Below are 23,671 nucleotides of genomic sequence, written 5' to 3' on the forward strand. Positions count from 1 at the left end.
ACGGCTGTCAGGTAGGACATTGATTCTTAAACTATCTTGCTTAAATCTATTTTCCAGGTCAGTAGCTTTTGCTATGATAAGCTTTCTATATTTCTTAGTTTTTGACTTTGTTTTTAACATTCTTGTAGTCTCATTAAGTCAGTTTCTACTTGGTCAATTGTAATTTTCAGGGATTTTCCCCCCTTGGGTGAGGTTTTGTAAAGCTCTTAATTTTTTCTAACTGGTGTATGTGTGTGCATGTATGCGCATGCGTGTGTGTGTGTGTGAAAGTGTTTTATCATACAGTTTCTTTCAAGTTATGACTATAATTTATAATTTTGAAATATTAACTTTTGACTTGTGTGTATTGTATGTGTATGCGTGTGTTATTCTTTCTGTTTACACTGTTGTAGTCATGTGTATATTGTTTTCTTCACTCTGTTCATACCACTCTACATTAATTTATAGAAATAGTTCCATGTTTCTTTGTATTTATCATTTTTATACTTTCTTAAAGCACAATTATATCCCATTATATTCATGTATTACAATTTGTTTAGCAATTCCCCAACTGGCAGGCATCTACTTTGTTCCTAGTTCTTTACCATTGCAAAAAAAGAGTTTCTATTTGGTATGTATGGGGCATTTCTTCTTATCAATGGCCTTCTTGGGGCTTAAATCCAGTAATGAGATCTCTGTCAGAGGATATGGGCATTTTAGTGACTTTATGTGCATAATTTCAAATTGTTTCCCCAAATAAGTTTACTCTTTATCAGTGCCTAGAGCACACTCTAGTGTCTAGTGAACACCCTACAGAACTGACTATTCCACTTTTTTGTCATGTTTCTTAATTTTCAGGGTGTGAAGCATTTCAGGGTCGTTTTGATTTGAATTTTTCTAATTATTAGTGATTTGGAGCATTCTTTCATATGTTTGTTTATAATTTGTAGTTCTTCCTTTGAGAACCGTTTATTCATATAAGTTGACCACTCATCTATTGAGGAATGGCCTTTGTATTTTATAACACATGCACACACTATATATATGTGCGTATATATATATATGTATATATACACACACATTATATATATATACATAACATGCACAAACACATACACATATATGTGTGTATATATAAGTATATATACACACATATACATTATATGTTAGTTGTTTATCTATGTTGAATAGCAAACCTTTGAAAAATTTTATACAAAATTTTCCCCATTGAACTTCTTCTCTTTTTATCCTAGGTGCATTGATTTTGATTGTGCCAACGCTTTTCAGTTTCATGTAATCAAAGTTATCTATCTTTAATCTTTTGTAATTGTTTCTATCTCTTCTTTGGTTAAGAATACATGTCCTACTCATATCTGTGAGAGAGGTATGTGATCTAATTTTCTTCTAATTTTTACTACAGTATGATCTTTAACTTAAGATTATATATGCACTTAAATATTAATATCATATATTTTGAATGTATTGTAGAATACACTACTACTCTTTTTAATTTTGTTGGGTTGTTTAGTCCACTCACATTTGAAGTTATCAATCCTAGGTTTTTATTTTCCTCTATTTGTTTCCAATATTTTTTTTTGTAAATTAGGATTTGCCTTCCTTTCTCTGCAAATATAGTACTATTTAATTTCAAATATTTTAGCTTAATATATTTTAGGGCAAATTTATTCTCACCAGCTCTCTTCCCTTTATCCTCAAACTCCTCCCTTCCCTTTTGTCTACAGGTGAATAAATATTTTCTACAAGTGAATAATTCCCTAATTTTGGAGTTTTGTTTATTTTCTTTTTGTTTTTTGCTTGTGGTTATTACATTGTTCTTCCCTCCTTTCCCTCTTCATTTAATCCAGTAAAATTCTTGCCTTCTGCTAGTTTTGTCAATTAATGTGCCTTTTTTCTGAAAATGTTTTCTTTTATTCTCTTCATCCTTTATTTTCCTCTTTGGACTTTTATTTTTTAATCCATGACTAAAATAACTTATAACTTATTTAGTTATACTTTAATGTCTGTATTCCTCATGGAACTAAAATTTTTGAGGTATCTATTTTTTGTTCTGTCTTCTAAAAACTTCCTGTTATTGCTTTATATATCTTGATCTCTTTCTCCCTTCTTTAATGCTGTCCCTGACTCTTAGAAAGGCCAGTTCCTACAGGTTATAGGATATTGCCCCATGGTAGGAATTTTTGTATATTTCTAGTTGCCCGGTTCATTATTGACCTATGGTTTTCTCTTGGTCATTTTTTCCTATTTTCTTAAAATGTCTTCCCTACATCCATGCCCTCCCATTCTTCTGGATATTAGTTGCCCCAAAGAGTTCTAAATCTCCTTCTCATGGGTCGGGATGAGTGACCTAAGTCCCAAATTCCTGAAGATAATACCCACTGTAAGATCCCCATCTCCTTTGATGGCATATCACTCCTCTTTTATGGGAGCATTCATCAGTATTATCCCCTCCAACTTCTGAATGAAGATTTTCCTCCTTTTTTTCCTCTTTTTAAAATCCTTCCCTTTGTCTTCTGGTTCATTCCCCTTTAAGTTTGTTTATGATTTGATTACATTACATGAGTTGTTGTCCTCTATCTTTTCCCCTCCCCTCCCTTTTTTATATGCCTTCTTACTGTAATTCAGTCCCACAATAAACATTCATTCACTTTTAGACAGTTTTATGAGGTTCGGTCCATTATATTTCAGGCTTTTTTCTCTACCATCACTTCCATTTACTTGTGCTTTCACTCTTGCCTCCTTATGCGCCTTTAGAAAGAAATCTGTTAATATTCTCTTTGTTGTCATTTTGTTTTTGTTGTTATTGTTTGCTGTGTTTACTTATTCTTCATCTATTTATTTTGTTTTTGAGAAACTAATGATTTCTTCAAGTATGTTTTTCTTTCTAGAAATGTTTCAAACACCTCTATTTTATTCAAAATCAATGTTTTTTTTTCATTTATGGTTAGGACCAGACTTGCAGAGTAGGTTACCTTGGTCTGCATCTTGAACTTGTTTGCTCTTTAGAGCACAATTTCCAATTCTGCAATGTATGGTGAGATAATCTTGTTTTAATTGAATTTTCTTCACTTTATATTTTAATTTATTTCTACTGATGGCTTGCAGAATTTGTATTTGGTAGAATTGTTCCATTTAATTACTATGTGCCTTAGAGCTTATGGCATAGGGTTTTTTCCCTGTGGATTTTTTTAATTGAGATTTAATTTTATACATCCAAAAGTTACAGGCAGTAATATGGAGAGCTATGACACTGTTATCTTAGCCCAAGCAAATTTCTTTAATTTGGAGTTTGAATCATCAGGTAAGTTGATTTTTGTTGCAAGTGTAGGCACACATTCTCTCTGTTCCTCAGTTTTGCAGTCCAGTTCTATTGAAGGACAGAGTGTTACCATGCTGCTGTTACAGTCAGAACTTTTTACTGTTTGGATCTCAGGTCTCTGGGAGGGGTGGGAAGATGGAGTGTTTAGCTCTCTTTCAAGTGTATTGGTCAGCTTGTACATTCCCCATGCTTGGTGGGCAGTGGGGGAAGCGGTACTAAGTGAGTCTGCACAAGGGATTATTTGCCTTTTGTGCTGTTAGTTCATTAAATTTCTACCTTATTTTGGTTTTTGGTGTCCTAGACAGCTTGATCTCTTATTTTGGAAGAAAGGTTTGAGAGATTGTGAGGATCAGAAAATGTCTAATCCTTCATCTTGTAGGTCTTCTAAATGGAGAAGGTGATCTGTGTGTGATGGTGTTTTGGGCAGCTGTTCCAGTAACAAGAGGATTGAAAGAAACAAGTCAGAGGAGAGAAATGGGTGGCCACTCCCTCTGCCTTAGTTTCACTTGTTTGTATGAGTTTGAGTATGTTTTTATTCATCTTGTTAAAGAATACATTTATTAGATTTAATATTATTTCTCTTAAACATCCATGGTCGAACGTGTCCTCCTGTTGCTTGGGGTCTTTTTGTGTCAGGAGGACACAAGCGACCTTTTTGGTAATTCTACTCCCAGAGAACTGTGATTTCTAAATGGGAGTGGCAGCAGAAACCACTTCCTAACTACCCTCCTAAGTATAAAATTACTATGAATATGGGTCATATTTTAAAATCTATCTCAAATGTTTGCTAATGTTACACATTCAGGGACAATTTGATTTTTATATTTGTATCCATAGCATCTAAATACAAAGTCTGGCACTGAACAAGTATTTAATGAATTCTTAATTAATTGGCTGATTAAGTGATTGCCATTACATTAAGTAAAGTTGAAGGAGAAGAACTGACTTAGTGGAGGTGAATAATGAGCATATCTAGGCACCTCACTACTATCTTTATACCTTTTATAAATCCAGAAAAATATAGAGCACATCTGGCTTGCTTGTCCTCTCATGAGTGCTGACAATCTACTCTTCTCAGCTTCATCCTCCCCAAACCCCCTCTCTAAAGCATAGGGACTTTTGATGCCTGTATAGCTTTCTACATGTATAGATTAAGAAAAAAGTATTAAGCATCTGACACTTACTAGGGGTCTCCCTCACACGTTTAATGTAAATAGAACATGGGCTCTTTACATTTATGTAAAGTACTTCACAAATCATGAAGCGTACGTTATCATCATGAATAGTTTATAGTCCAGATTATGATTTCATTAGGATAGGGAATTTGTTTAGAGGAAATTCTCTCTATCAATAAAGCTTGAGAATTGTTTAGCAACTTAAGACTAAGGTCTTAAAAAGGTGAGTAAGGTAAGTAGCTCGCCCAGTCTAGCACTGCCAGTAGATGTCAAAGGTGGGTCTTAAACCCAGGCCTTCTTGAATTTAAGAATGTTCATTTCTATGTGCTGCCTCCCTCCCCGCCCCACCCCCCCTCTCTATATATATATACATATATAATTTATTAATACTGTTATTACTATTGTTTCTGTCATATTTAAAGAATCTGAATTTTATGACAGTTTGATTATCTCTCTCTATTTTGCAGGCATACTACCAATGTCCCATACTTACATATAATGCCATGTTAAGCAATGTCAGCTATGCATTTGCATTAAAAATTCCTGAAAATATATAGCCACTCTCAAATCTCAAATAATCCATCCTTTACCTGAGAGGCACATAAATAAGAAAATACGAGAAGCCATCTTCCTTTACCTTTTATGGGCATGTATCTTTAGTCATTTAGGATTGCTATTTGCTCAATTAGTAAAATATGTTTTTGTCATTATGTTTCTATAGGGTTCATTAAGATGACCTTTATGTCATCAAAACAGAAAGAACAATAGTTATTTAAAAGAAAGGATACATTTTTGAAACATAACCAGCAAAACTTTTTAAAATGAGCAACAGGTGAAATAAAAGTGTATTCAACAGCATAGTCTAGGTGTAGCGACTAAAGTAATATAGATTAATCTCTGTCTCTGTTTTTCTCTGTCTCTGTGTTTTGGTTTTGTCTGCTTGCCCTCCTGCCTCTCTCTCCAAACCCCCATTACACACACACACACACACACACACACACACACACACAGGTGCATGTGTATATAATATATACATACATATACATATGCGTGTATATAATATATACATACATATACATATGCGTGTATATTGTCAATGCCCAAATTAGAGTCAGGTATTTATACAACTAGGGATTTTAAGCTTTGACCCACTCAACAAAGTGGTCATTCCAAATACTAAATAACCAAGAATGTACTTCTCTCCTTGACTGTTAATTTGATCAATGACAAAAGATTTCACAAGCAAGATGTAATACACCTCACTCCTGATGAATCTGCTGGATTTGTTCATTCATTCGTTTGGTTTGTTTGTTTGTTTGCTTGTTTGTTATGGAACAGCCTATCCTGAACATCCAAAGTCACCATGAAATAGGAAACAAAAATCCAGGTTCCCCCAAGAATGGCTGAGTACATTTCTTACCTGGTCGATGTGCCTTTGGAACTGCCATATTCATTACTCTTCCTCCATCCTGAGGTTTAGGGGGAGATGCAGTAAACCTGCAGATCCCTGATTCTGAAGGGGTGCTGGAGGTCAGACTGTCTGTGTACTCATTAGTCCCTGCCGTTAACTGTTCTGAAGATGTGTCTGATATGAAGCACTCCGTAATAGTGAACTTTGCATGTCTTAATTGTTCTTCCATCTTGGCATGTTCATAGGCTCTGGCTAGTTCTTCATAGGTAGAGGAGGCACTTTCTGTGGAGACCATACTACTTCTTGCTCGATCTAGGCAAAATATAACATAATACAATATCTCATATTATGGATAACATATTAATCTCATAGAAATGCAGAGGTACAGGAGTGGCAGGAAACATGGAAATAATTTCTGATGCTTTTCATGGCAGGCTTAATAAGCTGTAGTGAATTAATGAATAATTTCACTCACCTAATGCATATTTCAATAGAGTCTAATTCTTCTATGGTCAGAAGATTCAATGCTAAAAATTTCCTCAAATTAATGATTATTGATTCCTTTAGTACCTACCTTTTATTTTATAAATCCAAATCTGATGCCTAATCATGGCATAGAAGTAATCATGGGTTCTTGAAGGCTGTCACAGCAAAACAAAACTCTGGCACGGTCAGTGACAGATTATGCCTATATTCCAGAAGACTGACATAGCTAAATTTGGAGAGATTTTTCACTAGGGTGGCTGAAACATAATGATTTTTGTTTTCCTTTTTGTTATAGCAAATCTTCAAATAATGCATGAAAATGAAGAGTGACTGTAATGTAGATAGATGGAGGGATCAAATCATAGATTTTTGAAGTATTGAAGTTAGAAGGATGGCTCCTGTCCACACTATATTTCTCCTGAATTGACACCAAGGAGATACTTTTTAACTAGCATGAACAATAAGAGGGCTATGGATTTTCTTTCCGAGAGTCTTGGGTAGGGAAGGAAGAAGTGAATATGGTTAGAAATAAGTTTCTGATCTTGAATAATATGCTTGAGTGTTTCAGATAGTTTTTTTTTTTCTGCAAAAGCTGATCATTATACTCATGGATTTATCATCATATTATTGCACTCATTTTACTGGTTAGATTGCAAAAAAGGGAAAATGCCTTCATTTTTAAATAAAAGAATTTCTGACTATTCACCGAATCTACATATTTTTAATTCAATTTTGAATCCACTTCCATAAAGTTCTAAGAAAATCACTTAAGAAGAATAAGCTTTTATAAAAGAAAATTTCATGGTGAGGTTCCTCTCTGTTCTTTTTACCTTTGTTGTACTCTATTTCTGAAGATTATTATAAAATGAAAATTGTCCATCCAAATTACCTTTGACTATTTTATGTATATATATATATATATATATTATATATATATATATATATATATATATATATTTTAAAATTTTAAAGGAACTACCTAGCAAAAAAATCTTATGCCTAGTAGGTACTATTCTTAGATGTTATTTCCTGTAAGTAAATGAATTCTCAGGGAAAATTGACTATAGGCAGGATGGTTTATTGAAGAACCAAACTATTTTTAAATTTGGTCACTTTCTGAGTTGATCAAACTGCCTATATATATATTCGGAAGGTTTGCCCTAAATGTCGCAAATAGATAAGCAGTCTCAGAGATCAAATATTAGATTCCTGGGTTAGCTTTCACTGTAGGCAGGTTCAGGAAATTTAAGAAGACCAACAGAACAATGTTTAGTGGTGTGCGTGGCAACCTTTTTTTTTTTAAAGTTTCCTTTTGTTTATAATGCCACTGTCTTTACTCCTTAAACTAGAAACCCATCTCTACTTCCTCGTGAAAAACATTTAAGCAAAATAGCAAATGTATCTTCATTCCATATTCAAAATCCTGAGCCTCTTCTGAGAAGAGGGTGTTATTTTTCCTTATTTGTTCCTATGGGTAGTTTTAATTTTATTTTATAGTTCCAGAGAAAAGGACTTTAAATAGGAAGAGGAGGAATAGTGACCATTCTTGTACTTTTGGCAAAGCTATATGACACCCATAGTTCTTTGATTGGTCTGTTTTGTGGTGGTTGTTCAGCCCTAACTACGAGTATGCAGAATTGTAGTAGTAGTAAATAAGCTAGAAACTTCTTTGAAATTTTCAGGGTTCTCTTTAAGATGATATGATGAAAAAGAGGAACAGTTCATGGATCCAGTATTGTGATTTCAGTTTGGTTGCAATAATACTGTGGCCACAGAGAGTCAGAGAGCAGCAAAGCAGTGTTATTCATACCTGTATCTTGTGAGGGACTGACACTGTAACTGTCACTTTCTTTGTCCACTGATCCTGTGACCCTTGGAGTTGGTAATCTCCAGTCTGTAGTGAGAGTGTGTGCTGAGATGGTGGGGTGGGGCCTATTGAGTGTCCATTGACTGGCATATCTGTTCCGAGTTGTGGTTCCACCCTTTGCATTCCTCCTAGTTGTGGGATCTGTAAAGAGCAAAACACAAAATCTGTCTTTACTACATAATGAGAAATCAGCCAAGCCAGAGCAGTGTTGGCAGAAAGACTAAACTGAATTGCTTCTGTCAGTCTTCATCTAAATCATACTTATCATTTGAGGCTCCACTTGTCATATTTTCTCTATAAAGCCTTTCTTGACTGTTAGAGCCATGGATGGTGGTGTCTGAATTTAGATAGCACTATATTTTTTGCACTCTCATTGGCCACATAACTCATACTTCCTTGTGACATTCAATTCAATTTGCTTAGCATTTACTAAGTACCTGTTATGAGCAAAGGTACTAAATTAGGCTAAGAGGATACAAAGAAAAAAGAATGACTGCCCATATTCTCAAAGAAAGTCTAATCTGTTTAGTGGAAGCCATGATACATAGGTGGATGTGATTAGAATAAAGACACAGTGTTATTGAGAAATTTGAGGAAGAGGAAAAGCTCCTTTTAGCTTTGAGGGTATGGGTGTGTGAAAGAAGAGTGTGAAGGCTTCAAAATGAAGCTGATCTGTGACTATTCTTTGTTTTCACTAAAATATCAAAAGTAAAGGAAGACAGAATGTTAGAACTTGAAGGGATCATCAGGGGCCACCTAATCCTACCCTCTTCATCTGAAGTCCAGAAAGGTGTCTTGCTGTGTGATTATACGGTTGTAGAGATGAGGAATTAGAACCCAGCTTTCCATATATGTAGCCCAGTGCTTTTTACAATTCAACGTCAGCTACTGCAGACTATGCTGTTATAAATATTTTGATGTATACAAGGACCCTATTCTAATCAATGGCCTCCTTGGGTTATATGCTTATTAGAGGAATCTCTGGGGCCAAGGGTATATACATTTTAGTTACTTTAATTACATACAAAATAAATGTACTCTGGGAGGCAAGATGGCGAAGTAAGCAGTAACTCTTCCATATTCACCTCCAAACAACCATAAAATAGCATCCTAAAACAAATTCTGGAACAGCAGAACCAGCAAAAAGATGGGGTGAAAGAATATTTTAGCCCAAGGCACTTGGAAGATTGGCAGGAAAGGTCTGTCTCTCTTGGGTAAAAGGGTAGTATGATCCAGGAGAGAAGACATCCCAGCAGGCCAACAGCAAATCCCACCTCAGCAAACCAGTGGGAAATCCTGTGCTTCGGTGTGGTGGAGCAGGCAAACACCAACACCAGGACCCACCACATGTCTCAGCATATCAGGGGAATGGGCAGACTCCAGGTTCAAAAACTGCCACAGTCCAGCATAGGCTTGGGCAAATAGGCAACGTCCAGCAGCCAGACCACCATGTGCTTTCGTGTAGCTCTAGGAAAATGCAGAGACACCCCACCAGCCTCAGCACATGCCAGACAGCAACATTAGGACCCCAGCTCAGCACCAAGTAAGCTGCCAGACCCTTAAGACCTCCAGTAGCACAAGCCATCTCCCGCACAGCACCAGACATGAGGGTCTCCTGTGGGCCTCAGGGCAACATTAGTGTAGCACCAGGAAAATAGTCAGGGACTGCAGCCTCTGGCACAAGGAGACTGAGACAGTGCTCCTTCCACCTTAGGAGCAGAACTCAAATTTAAAAGAATGGAAAAAGGCCAAAAAGATGAGTGAAAAACAACAACAATAAAAGAGTGTGACCATGACTTGACAGCTGCAGCATTAAAAGAGGTCATGGAGCATGATATTCTGAAAAGCAAAGGAGCTAGGACTATTATTTATAGCAGGTCCTTTTGTGGTGGCAAAATATTGGAAATTGAGGGGATGTCTATAAATTGGGGAATGGCTGAACAAGCTGTGGTATATGATTGTAATAGAATACTACTGTGCAATAAGAAATGATGAGCAGGTGCATTTCAGAAAAACATACATGAACTGATGCATACTGAAGTGAACAGAACCAGGAGAACATTGTACAAAGTAACAGCAGTATTATTCAATGAAGAATTATGAATGACTTAGATATTCTCAGCAAAACAATTATCCAAGATAATCCCAAAGAATTGATGATGGATTATTTTTGGAATATCATATTCCATGAAGGGAGGGAGGGGGGTGAGGGCTAGAATTTAGAACTTACAACTTTAAATAAAAATATTTAAAAATTAAAAAAAAATGATGAACAGGCAGATTTCAGAAAAAACCTGGAAAGACTTGTACAAACCGATGCAAAGTGAAATTAGCAGAACCAGGAAAACATCAGCAACATTGTGTGATGATCAACTCTGAATGATTCACCTTTTCTCAGCAACATAATGACTCAAGACAAGTACAAAGGACTTATGAAGGAAAATGCTATCCACATCCAGATAAAGAACTGATGGACTCTGAATGTACATTGAAACATACTTTTTTCACTTTGTTCTTTTTCATGGTTTTAATAGTATTTTTTTTCCCCAATTACATGTCAAGGCAATTTTTAGCATTCATTTTTATAAGATTTTGTGTTCCAAAATTTTCTTTCTCTCCCTCTCTCTCCCTCCCTTTCCTTCTTCCAAAAATGGCAGGCAATTTGATATAGATTATACATGTGCCATCACATAAAACACATTTCTATATTAGTCATAGGTGAGAAATAAGAAATAGATTAAAAAGAAAAAAAACATGAAAAAGAATCAAGTGAAAAAGCTCCAAGTAAATGTACTAGTGGGCCTATTTTCCCATAGCCCTTCCAACACTAACCATTCACATCTTCTGTCATTTTTGCCACCTTGCTGGGTGTGAAATGAAATTTTAGAGTTATTTTGATCTGCATTTCTCTAATTTTGAGCATTATTTCAAGTGGTTGTTAATAGTTTGCAATAATTTCTTTGACAACTGTTTGTTTATATCCTTTGATATTCTTTTTTTTTATCAGGGAATGGCTTTTGGTCATATATGTATGTATAAATAGACACATACATTTACATATATAATACATGTACACATGGATTTGTTAGGTAATCTTGGATACCAAAACTTTATCTGTGAAATTTGATAAAAATACTGTTTTCTCTGTTCACTTGCTTCTCTTCTTATCCTACATATATTAATTTTATTTGTGCAGAAGCTTTGCAATTTCATGGAAAAAAACTGTCCACATTATCTTGCTTCTACCATTTCTTCTACCCATATCTGGGGAAGGTATATGATCTGCTTTCTTTTTTACAGTATGATCTTTAATGTTTGGTTAACATATCCATTTGAATTTATTGTATGTACGGCATAAGGGTAAAACTAGCTCTAATTCTAAGAGACTACTTTGTCATTTTCCCTGTCATTCTTGTCAAATAAGCAACTCTTTCATAGGTGATGTTCATCAAACAATGTATTACTCAGTTCCATTGTTTCTGATTCTCTCTAGTCTGACCAGTTCAACCAGTAAGTCAACACGCACCTACTGTGAGGCACTGGGCTAAGTACTGTGGACACAAAAAAATCCCCAATAACAGGACCTACTTCAAAAAGCAAATAGGGAAACATCATTCAAACAACTATGTACAACATGTATATGCAGATGCATGTGCATGTATGAGTATATACAAACACATATATGTGAACATACATGTATATGCATATGCATGCACATAGAACAAACAGAAGATTATCTCAGAGGGAAGACATTAACATTCTGGGAGACTGGGAAAGGTTTCTTGACGAAGACAGATTTTGTGTTAAACTTGGAGGAAGCTGAGAAGGCCATGAGGCAGAAAACAGGAAGAATCTGCACTATTTTTTAACCCGTACAAAATGGATTTAATGACTGCTTTTTTTTTTAAATTATAATTTGTGGTCTGGAAATGCAGTTCTATTTTATCTCTACTGTTCTTTATGATTTCTCTTGATAGTTTAGATCTTTTGTTTCTTCGAATGAATGTTATTATTTTATTGAATTGAAGAAAGTATTCCTTTTGAGCATAGCATTGGTATAGCATCAAAACTGTGTATTAACTTTATTAGTTTTGCTATTTTTATTATATTGATATGACAATTATATTATATTGGCACCACAGAACAATAACCACAGAATATTCCCTCTAGATATTTAAATTAATCATTATTTTCTTAAGGACTACTTTGGTGTTGAATCCATAGAGGAACTTCATGTGTTTTGGTGGCCATTTCATGCATTTTGTAATTTGCAATGGTGTTTTCCTTTTTATTTTTTAGCTTCTTGGATTTGTTATTTTTATAGAGAACTTATTTTGGTTTTTGTGGGTTGTTTTGTAACCTGACACTTAGTTCAAGTTTTTAATTGTGTAAATTAGTATCCTATTATCCAGGATTTTCTAAGGATACTATCATGTCTTCAAGAAATAAGGATAGTTTTTATTGTTCATTTGCCTATATTTACATTTTAAACTTTTTTTCTTGTATTATTGCTAGAATTATATCAAATAATAGTGGGGACAGTTGCCATCCTCTCCTAATTGAGAAAGCTTTTAGGGTATTCACATTGTATATGATGTTTACTTTTGGTTTTAGATAGAAATTGTTCATGGGCAGCTAGGTGGTATAGCGTTGAGGTGCTGGACCTGGAGTCGGGAAGGCTCATCTTCATTAGTTCAACTCTGGCCTCAGACACTTACTAGTTGTGTGACCCTGGGCAAATCATTTAACCCTGTCCACCTCAGTTTCCTTATCTGTAAAATGAGCTGGAAAAAGAAATGGAATACCACACCAGTAACTTTGCCAAAAAAAAAACCCCAAACTAATCCCAATCCAAATGAGGTCATAAAGAGTCAGATATGACTGAAAAAAATGGCTGAACAACAATATCAACATTGTTCATGATAACAAAAATTTCCATGCTTATATTTTGTAGGAATTTTTTTGCATGACCAAGTATTGTATTTTTTTCTAAATGCATTTTCATTTTCTAAAAATATTCAGAAAATCATATGGTTTGGCATTTTTTTTGTTTGTAATATGATTATGTTGAAAATTTTTCTAATGCTGAAATATCTTTCTATCACTTATATGCATCCAACTTAGTCATACTGATTTTTGGATAAATTGCTGTAATCTGATAGCATTTACATTTTTTTGAATTAATATTCATTAATGATATTGGTCTATAGTTCTCTTTGCTTCATCCTTTTCTGGTTTAGCTATTAGGACTATATTTGTCTCATAAAAGGACTCTATTAGAGTACTTTATTTCTCAATTTTCGGGAATAATTTGTGCAGCATTGCTTTTAATTTTTTTAAACAATTTGATAGAATTCATATCAGGATAGCTCAGGACCTAGAATGTTTTTTTTTTTTAAAAAAAGATTCTTCTATTTCCTTTTCTGAGATTGGATTTTCCATTTGGCCTTCTGTTTGGGGACTTTAGATTTTTGTAGGCATTCCTTTCTTTTGCATACTCATTTTTGTTGTCATATGCATAATAGATTCAGACAATTCTTTCTATTTTTTCCCTGTTTTATTGTTCTCATGTTTTTCATTTGTTGTTTTGTTGATATGATTTTTTGCCCTCTTCATTTTAATCAAATTGGTTTATCAATTTTGTTAGTTTTTTCAAAGAGCCAAATTTTATTTTTATCATTTCTATGGTCTTTTTGATGTTCAATTTATCCATTTCCCCTATTTTCAATACTTTATTTTTTTATTCTGATTTTTTGATCATTTATTGGTTTTCTAATTTTAAAATGCATCTTCACTTCATAAATCCTTTTCCATTTTGTTAATATCTCCTTTTAGGGATACAATCCACTGCCATTTATATGCCCTGACCACTTAAGCTCCATCCTAGCAATTTTTGTATGCTTTTTTCATCATTTGTAATTTTCCATCACACAGTTATAATTATTTTTATGATTTATTTGGTATTTCTTTGTTAGGTCTTCAATTTGGGCCTGTCTTGTTTCTGCTCCTTGGATTGATTTAATTTTTATTGTGTTATGGTATGTAAAGGATTTGTTTCTTATATCTACCTTTTAAGATTTATTTGTGGAAGTGAATGTTGAAAACTAAAAATAAATTAATTCATTAAAATGATTTATTTGCAATAGCTCTGTGCCCAAGGCATTGTCAAATTTTTGTAAAAGTTCTATATGGTTCTGAGAAATACATACATATATATGTATGTATATATATATATACACACACACATATGTGTGTGTGTGTATGTGTGTGTGTGTGTGTGTGTGTATGTATTCCCATATAGAAGACATCGTAAGTCTTTAAGCTAAATTTCTCAAGCAGTTTGTTCAATTCTATATTTTCTGTTTTGTTGACCTTTCTATTGTTGTTGTTCAGCTGTTTCAGTGATGTCTGACTCTTTGTGACCTCACTTAGGGTTTTCTTGGCAAAGATAATGTAGTAGTTTTCCATTTCCTTCTCCATCTCATTTTATAGATGAGATAACTGAGATAAACAGGGTTAAGTGACTTGTTCAGGCTCACACAGCCAGTAAGTGACTGAGTCGGAATTTGAGCACAGGTCTTCCTGACTCAAGGCCTGGAGCTCTGTCCACTGTCTCACCTGTTGACCTTTCTGTTACATTTGTCCAAATTTTAGAGAATATTAAGGTCCCTACTTAGTGTGTTACTGTCTATTTGTTTGTAATTTAGTTAATGTTTTTCTTTAAGAAATAAGATTCTAGAGCATTTGGGGCATATAAATATAATATTGATGTGTTTGGTATTTTTTAGTTCCTTTCAGAATAATGTAATTTCTTTTTTTAATCTCTCTTTAAATCGTGACCTTTTTGTTTTTACTTCATCCGATAGAATGATTGGAACTCCTGCTTTTTTTGGTTTCACCTAATGCATAGTCAATTTTACTCTAGTGCTTCATTTTTTTTTCTGTATGTTTTCTTTACTCTTTAGGCATGACTCTTCTAAGCAAGAGATTGTTTTCTTATCCAATATATCACTGTCTTTCATTGTGTTAGATTTTTAAATCCTTTCACATTTAAAGTTAAGAAAACTATGTTTTCACTTTCATTCATTTTTCTCAATTTTTTTAAATGAATTAGAATTGTTTTGTATTTGCTTAATCTACTTTAAAGTAACCTTATTCTGAAAGGCTCTCTTCCCCTTACTCTCAAACTTTCCCTCCTGTTTGTTATGTTTCCATGCTTTTGTAGTTTCTTAAATTATTAATTCTTTTCTTTCCCCTCCTTTTATCTAGTTGTCAAATTCCTCCCATCTTTTTATCCTCTCAGCTAGAAGTCATGTAAAATCTCCCCTCCTTTCTTCCCCTTCAACTGGTTTTGTTTATTAATTTTTTCTTCTTGTGCACTTGTTACTAAAAAAGGTATTTTACCTCATTTTCTTAATGAATTCTTTTTCCTTTTTAGTCTAAACATTTTTTGCTCATGATCCTTATGCTTTTTGTTCTTTCTTTTGTCTCTGAATCCATCATGGAATTAGAGTTTCTAAATTACCTATTTTGATTTTCCTCTTCAAAGTAATTTCATTATTATGCCCTTGTAGATCTTGGTACTTTCCATTTTTCTGTTTGAAAGTGTCAGAGGATTGAAGTATTTCTGTATATGATAGAAATTTAACTGACATTCCTGATCATGTGGTCCAATTTTACACTACCTTATCTGTGATAATTTTCTTTCTTATTTACTATGAAGTTTTCTCTGTATTCATGCCCTCTTGCACTTCTAGATGCTGGTTGAATAAAGATCTCTGGTTCCCCTTCTCCTGAGGCAGGATGCTATCCATTGAAGCACACCACTTTCTCAGAAGTGGTGTTCTTTCTGGGCACCAAAATCCCTGTGGATCCATCCTATTGTAAGGTCTCTACCTCTCATTTTAGAGTACCTCTTTCTTACCATGGGAGTATGTAGCAACAACGTGGCTAGTAGCTACTGTGACTGTGTAAGACCAATAGCAACAGCACACAGAAGGGCTGCCAACACAGATTCTTTGATCTGCTTTTCTAAGGAAAGCAACTTTAAGGGATTAACAATCTCATTTTAATTAAACATACATATATCATTTCCTTAGTTCAAGGAGAAAAGATCAGCCCTCTGAACTTCAGGCAAATACAAACAGAAATTACAAGCATACATTATAAACAGATCAACTAACACAAACCAGTCTATCCATAGCAGTACGTAGTTACCAGAAAAGCACCGACATCTATCTATCTGGGTTACAAAGTCAGGGGGCTGTTTCAACAGCTTGCCCAGAATCTGGTCACTCTTTCAATGAGTGTATCCCCCAAAATCAAATGCTAACCTTACAGTACATACACCCTGTTCAGGACCCTGGGGATTGAGGCCAATTTAGCATTTAGAATGTGGGAAAGCTCCAACCACCAGCACCATATCATATACAAGTCAATGACTCTCAACCTCCTCAGTGCTGAGAGGTGCTCCAGGACAAAAGATCCCACTTTATTACCTTATCCATTCAAACAAAGGCCAGACTCACTAAAGGCACTTAAGAGAAGAACAGCAAAAAATCCTGCCTTGATTACCATTACAGAGTACAGCCTTCTCTCTGCACTTAATTAAAATTCTGATTTCTCTTTGGAATCAAAGGAGCTAGTGTGGTTCCATATTCTCTTGGGAACATGTGACATCTTATGTCTCAACAGGTGTTAGCACAATTTCCTTTGTCTTCCAATACTTACCTAGTGATGTCTTGGTGGTCATTGTCCTTTTTTTTTTTTTTTAAATCTTCCTTGTTGATTTATTAGCTTGTGCCAATAAATTAAGTTTTTAACTAAATTTTCTTCCTCCTTTGCTAATTTTCTAATTTCAGTCTCTCCCCACCACCATATTCCACCATTGCTCACTTTCTGCCACCTTCCTCTTTGATGATGATTTCTTCTGGGCCTAGATCTCAAAGGTTTAGTTTTCTCTTACATTTGGGAATTCATATTTCATTTGACCTCAGTCTCTGCCCCATGTGACTTCTGGGACAAGAGAACTGCTATTAACTGGGTTAGGGTCCTCTTTCCTTAAGGTCCATTGCAGCCTTTCTCTGTGCCTACCTCCCCTCTCAACACCTCCAATTTCTCCAGCCGAGTACTACTTCAGCATACTACTTCCACAAGTACTTTAATTTTCTGCTTTCTTATTCTTCTCCCTCCTTTGCAAGACGGCAGAGTTAATGTTTGTTGCTTGTTGCCACAGAATCATAGGACTGAGGAATAGGGCAGAATGTACTGGCAGAGACTACAGCAGTATCAACAAGAAAGTTGCTGAGTAGATCCAGATTATAAGCCATTGGATCTAATTGTGCCACCCTACCAGAGCTGAGTCAGTATGTTAGAAATTCACCTTCACAATTACTATTAATTCACCCATCATGTTGTTACCTTGTTAGATGACTTTGCCTACAGAGGTACCTCCAGTTGCTTTACTTCTTGATCATAGTTCCTATTTTAGAGAGTTTTTGATAGTTTATAAGAAAGGTATAAAATATTCACTTCTTCAAACACATTCCTTCCTGCTATAATATAGTGTGTGTACACACGTACACACATACACATATGTGTGTATATAGATATATACTAGGGCAGCATATGTAGTACGTGTATGCATATGTGTATATATACATGTGTGTGTATGTGTGTGTGTGTGTGTGTGCATGTGTGTGCTGGGGTGATACACAGACACATACATACATACATACTGGGGCAGCTAGGTGGCACACTGGACAGAGTGCCGGGTCTGGAGTCAGGAAGATACATATTCTTGAGTTCAAATCTAGCCTCATACAGTTATTAGCTTGTGTGACCTTGAGCAAGTCACTTAACCCTGTTTGCCTCAATTTATTCATTTGTAAAAAATGACCTAGAGAATGAAATGGTAAACAACTCTAGCATTTTTGCCAAGAAAACCCCCAAATGAGATCTCAAGGAGTTGGACATTACTGAAAGGATTGAACAACAACATAAATACACACGGTCACATATATACATATATAAATATGGGGGTTATGCTTGTGTCAGGGGCTGAATAATTTTCTAGAACAAATTCTTTGGCTTTTACTTAATGTAACCCAAATTATTTAGGTTCTTTGACTCTGAATTCCTTTATTCATAAAATGAGGGTTTTAATGCTACTTCACACGGGGTTGGTGTGAGTATAAAATAAGAGAGCAATATTTGTAGGATAGAAAATCACTGGATTTGGATGCAGAGGCCCTGGTCTGATATTTATTATCCATATTACCATGGAAAAGTCATTTATCTTCTTTGGGCTTCCTATCTGTAAATGAGAGGGTTGGATGAAATGATCTCTAAGATCTTGTCCAGAGCTAAATCTATTTGAATAAATACAAATAATACAAGCAAAAACATTCTACATTCATAAAGGGCTGCATAAATGTGAGCTACCTTCATAATCGCTCCTGTTGCTGGAAATGTTCCATTTTTTGTTGTATGGGATATATGGAAAAATAAGTTGCAGAAGAGTTATGTCTGCTTTTTGCCTAAATCTAAAAATCCATGCATAATATTCATAACTATGGCCTAACAACAAAATTTTAGATAATTATTCTGGCTTCCTTGAGTTAGAGGTATCAGTACACTATGAGATGCTCTAAGGCTAGCAATAACCCTCTATTTTTTCCCTCTTGAGCTGCTATAAGAGTAACCAAAATTACAGATAAGAGGTATTCTCTTTTGCTTAGAAGACTACTTTGCATAAATGAGTAGCTAGTCCATCATGCAAACAAATATTTGAATTTACTATCATTTCATGAAAGATATTTTGCATGGTCTCATAATATTTTAATATAAAACAATGATGAAGTATTTTGTTCATCATGCAGCCTATTATGTTCATCAAGGAGCATATAGGTTAAAGGCTATAAACAGTTCACTGATCTTTTTGTGTCACTACTGGACCCTGAATTTCATGGATTTAAATAAAAAGTGTAAGTGTACAATATTTCTCCTTATGGTATCAACCTCTATACTATAATTATTCTGGTTTTTATATGAAGGACGATTGTTGTGGATCAGAGGTTATGAAACTAAAGCCATGTCATGTGAAATGGAATTCTGGTTTGCCTTTTATGTCATTGATTTCTACTTCCTATAGTTGCCGAAGCCTCAGTTTTGTGGAAATACTAAATTTCCTGTTAAGTATAGAAAGGAGTAGGTCTGAGTTCACCACCATTTAGTTATCAGGTGCTTTTTTCTCATTTATTGTATGTATCTTGGAAGCTTTAGTGTCAATATGTATGATTCAATCAGTTTACAAAATGTACTTAAATAATCATATAGAATGTTAGATTTCTAAGAAATCTTCATGATCCAGCTTAACCTCCACATTTTACAGGTGAAGAAATTGAGGCTCAGAGGAAGGTGATTAGTAAGAAACCAGGATTCTAAAAACCCTATTATAGAGGTACTCATTAATCTCTGCATATCCCACACATAAACAAAATGTCTGTAATGATCCTGATGGTGAGCCCATAGCATTTACTAGAAGAGGGCTAAGAGAAAAGAAAATAGTGAGTGAAAAGGAAAATAAAACCATCACACCAATTACTAGACTAATATGACATTACAAGTCAACCTGAAGACCTATGTCAAGGTAAAAGTACTGGATAATGCCCATGTGAAATGTGCCTAACGTAATTACATATGTATATTGCTATACATCTTGATTACTGCATGTTTGAGTATACTTGTTTATTATTTAGCTGTTATGTTCATTTCACAATGTTCTGTTATATAATCATGGCTATTATACATAAAGGTACAAGTCCAGTTTCTTAGGAAATGTGGGGTGGGGCACCTCTAAAAAAACCCGCTACATGTAGGTCTCTGTTACATAGAAATATGTGTGTATGTATGTACAGGGTTCCCAAAAAGTCAGTGAAGTTTTATGCTATCAAAATTTTAAAAGATGTTAAAGCTAGTTCAGTTTTAAGATGTGAAAACTTTAATAGCTTAAAATTGCACTAAGACTTTTAGGATACCTTCCATAAATGTTTTTGTTTGTCTTTCATGCTCATAGAGGAAACAAAGTGAAATCATGGTGTCAAGGTCAAGGTACAGTGTGGCTATGGCTGCTCATACGAATACAAAGGTGGAAGGGTCTACCACAAGTCAAGCACAAATAGTCTGTATGACAAATAGTCTCTATATTTGTTCATCTCATATTTCTTTTGAGCTGCCATAATTATGCTTTGCTCATAGCACTGTGCCTTCTTTGATGTGGGCATGCCGTGCTAGACAACCCTCTGCCACTGTCTCCCATGTCTCATAATCAATATCACAGTTCTTCAGAGAGACCTTGAGAGTATCTCTGTATTACTTTTGACCACTATGTGAGCACTTGCCTTCTGTGAGTTCTCCACAAAATACAAAACACAGGCAAAACATAAGTTTGGCATTCTCACAATGTGAGCAGCCATACTTGAGTTGCGTTCTCTGTAGTAGAGTTTGGATGCTTGGCAGTTCAGCTCAAGAAAGGACCTCAGTGTCTAGTGCTTTATCTTGCCAGGTCATCTTCAGAATCTTCCTAGGACAATTCAAATAGCAGTAGTTCAATTTTCTGGCATAATGCTGATAAACATACAATAATGGCAGCACAACAGCCCCATAGACTTATAGTTTTGTAGGCAGTCTAATACCTTTTCTCTCTCACACATTCTTTCAGAGCCTCCTAAATGCTGAGCTAGCTCTGGCAATGTATGCACTAGCCTCATCTATATGAATATCCCTTGAAAGTATACTGCCAGCATACGTGAACTTATCCACAGCATTCAAAATTTCTCCATTTGCTATCATCAATGGTTCCATGTATGGATGGTGTAGTGCTGGTTGGTAGAGAATCTGTTTTCTTCGTGTTAATTTTTAGGCCAAAATTAGCACAAGCAGCAGAGAGCTGATCTATACTTTGCTGCATCTCACCTGGGAGCCTGCATTTAGTGAAAAATCACCTGCAGACAAAAAGTTGTATAGCAGCTCTTCCCTTACTTTAGTCTTGGTTTGCAGCCCTTTCAAATTAAATAATTTATTGTAAATGCGGTAGTTGACCTTGAAGATGTTTTCATTCTTGTCGGAGGCATCTGACAACACTGTTGAAAACATTATGCACCGGAGCAAGCATGTAGCCCTGCTTCACTTCATTAGTAATGGGGAAAGTGATAGAACATCATTCATCATCCAACAAACGCAAGCATTCCATCATGAAACTGGCATACGATACCGATGAATTAATTCTAGGCAACCAAATTTTGCCCTATCTCCCATAGGCCGACCCCATCAAACGCCTTGGTTAAACCAACAAATGTGTACAGGTCTCTGGTTTGCTCCTGGCATTTTTTCTGGAGTTGTCAGGCAGGAAAGACCATGTTGACCATTCCTCAGCCCTTTTTGAAGCCACGTTGGTTCTCAGGTAGATGACCATCTTACAGGTGAAGGATCAGCTGATTAAGAAGGACTCTGGCAAGAATCTTGTTGAGTGACTAAGAGAGAGACCCTACCATGATTGTCACAGGACAACTTATTTCTTCTTCCTTGGACAATGGAGATATCCTTGAACTCCAGGGGGATAACTTCCTCTTGCCATATAACCTGGAAGATTTCAGTCAGCTTTTATACGAGTAGTGGACTCCCTGCCTTATCAGTCTCAGCTAGAACAGAGTCAGCACCAGACTCTTTGTCGCATGAGAGGCACCTAATAACATTCAAAACCTCTTCTGTAGTTGGAAGTTTGGCTAGTGAGGGATTGATTTCAATCTGAAGTAAAGAGTCGATGGCTTCAGCATTGGTTAAAGATGGTCTGTTGAGAACACCATGGAAATGTTCAGCCCAGTTTTCTAGGATCGTTATCACTGATCAGTGTGGCTGCATCAGTGCTGAATAGCTGAGATGCACTAAAGGTCTTTGGCCCATAAGTAGCCTTCAGGGTATTGTAAAAATGCTTTGGATTGTTGCTATCAGCATGAAACTGAATTTTATCTTTTTTCTTACTGAGCCAAGAATCGTGCATCTCTCTAAACTTTGCTTGTATGTTACTTTTGAAGGAGTTAAATGTTGCCTTTTTAGAGATGGATGACCTATCCTTCTGGTAGATCCTGTAGAGTTGTTGTTTTTTATTTAATACCTTTTAAATTTCCTCATTATTTTCATCAAATTGGTTCTGATGCTTGCCAGTGTTCTGGTCCTGAGGAGTAAATGTGGTGCTGTACACTGAATCTCTGAAGGTTGTTCACTCCTCTTCTGCTTCACTGTTACCAAGACTGTGTTGGCTCAGCTCTCCCTCCACCTTAGCAACAAACCCCATGCTTGGAGAGGTGCTCTGATCTGTTGTCACTGAGTCTTTCTATAGTCATAATGCTTTGGGGCTGCTGCTTTTGTTGAGTGTGAATGGTTAGCTTGGAAGGGGTAAATCTATGATCTGTCCAGCACTCTGTGGCACACATCTCCTTTATTCCTTTATCACTCTCACTTCCTGTCTGTTTTTTTCTCCTTATAAGGACATAGTCTATTAAATGTAAATATTTGCTGTAAGGGTGCATCCACGAAATTTTGTTCTGTTTAGGTAAATGGCAGACAGTATTGGTGATAAGAAGGTCATGAGACACACAAGTCTTCAGCTGTAAGTGACTGTTGCTGTTGCTATTTCCAATACTATTCCTCCCGTGGATCCTTGCCATGTATGCTAATCTGATAGTCTGTGCCAACTCTAGTGTTAAAGTCATCCCGGAATTACAGAATTACAATGGTCCTCTTTTTGCACATTGATGATGAACATCTCTATGTCTTCCTAAGTTTTTCTTTGAACTCATCAGGGTTCATCACGGTGGGAGTGTACACACTGATCATAGTGGCATGGTGCTTTCTTATAAGTGGCAATCACATTGTCACGAGCCTATCATTCATTCCTTTTGGGAGGCATGTAAGCTTGACGAGTACATTAGATGTGACTGTGAAACCTATGCCAGCTTCATGGTGCTCTGCATATCCATGGCCACTCCATAAAAATATGTATCCAGCTCTTAATTTTGAAATCCTTACATAAAGTTACCAGGAAGAAATATTAATTTGATTTGGGACTTGAACAGAGTAAAGCTTTTGAAGAAGCTAAATCTGTTGTACAATTGGTTCTGGATTTATAGCCTATGCAAAGTAGTCCAGTGGAATTACAAGTGACTGTACAAGATGACTATGTGAATTGGAGTTTATGGCAGAAACAACAAAGCTGAAATGTACCCTTAGGATTTTGGTCAAGGAAACTACCTTCATCTGGATTACAGTATACACCTTTTGGAAAGCAGTTGTGAGTCACATATTGGGCTTTGGTAGAGACTGAACAACTGACTCTGGGCCATGAAGTGATATTAAGG

At 35.5% G+C, this 23,671-nt stretch overlaps 1 protein-coding gene across 1 annotated transcript in view; it reads right to left on the minus strand.

Moving 5' to 3' along the window:
* Positions 1–23,671, minus strand: part of DSCAM (DS cell adhesion molecule) — a 776,379-nt gene that overhangs the window by 18,072 nt on the left and 734,636 nt on the right. The window contains exons 31-32 of the mRNA XM_036744150.1: positions 8,199–8,396; positions 5,912–6,214 (exon numbers count right to left, since the gene is read on the minus strand). Of these exons, the coding sequence (XP_036600045.1) occupies positions 5,912–6,214; positions 8,199–8,396 (501 nt within the window). The remainder of the gene's footprint in view (positions 1–5,911; positions 6,215–8,198; positions 8,397–23,671) is intronic.

This window comes from Trichosurus vulpecula, chromosome 2 (genome assembly GCF_011100635.1).
Source record: "Trichosurus vulpecula isolate mTriVul1 chromosome 2, mTriVul1.pri, whole genome shotgun sequence".
Classification (NCBI taxonomy): domain Eukaryota; kingdom Metazoa; phylum Chordata; class Mammalia; order Diprotodontia; family Phalangeridae; genus Trichosurus; species Trichosurus vulpecula.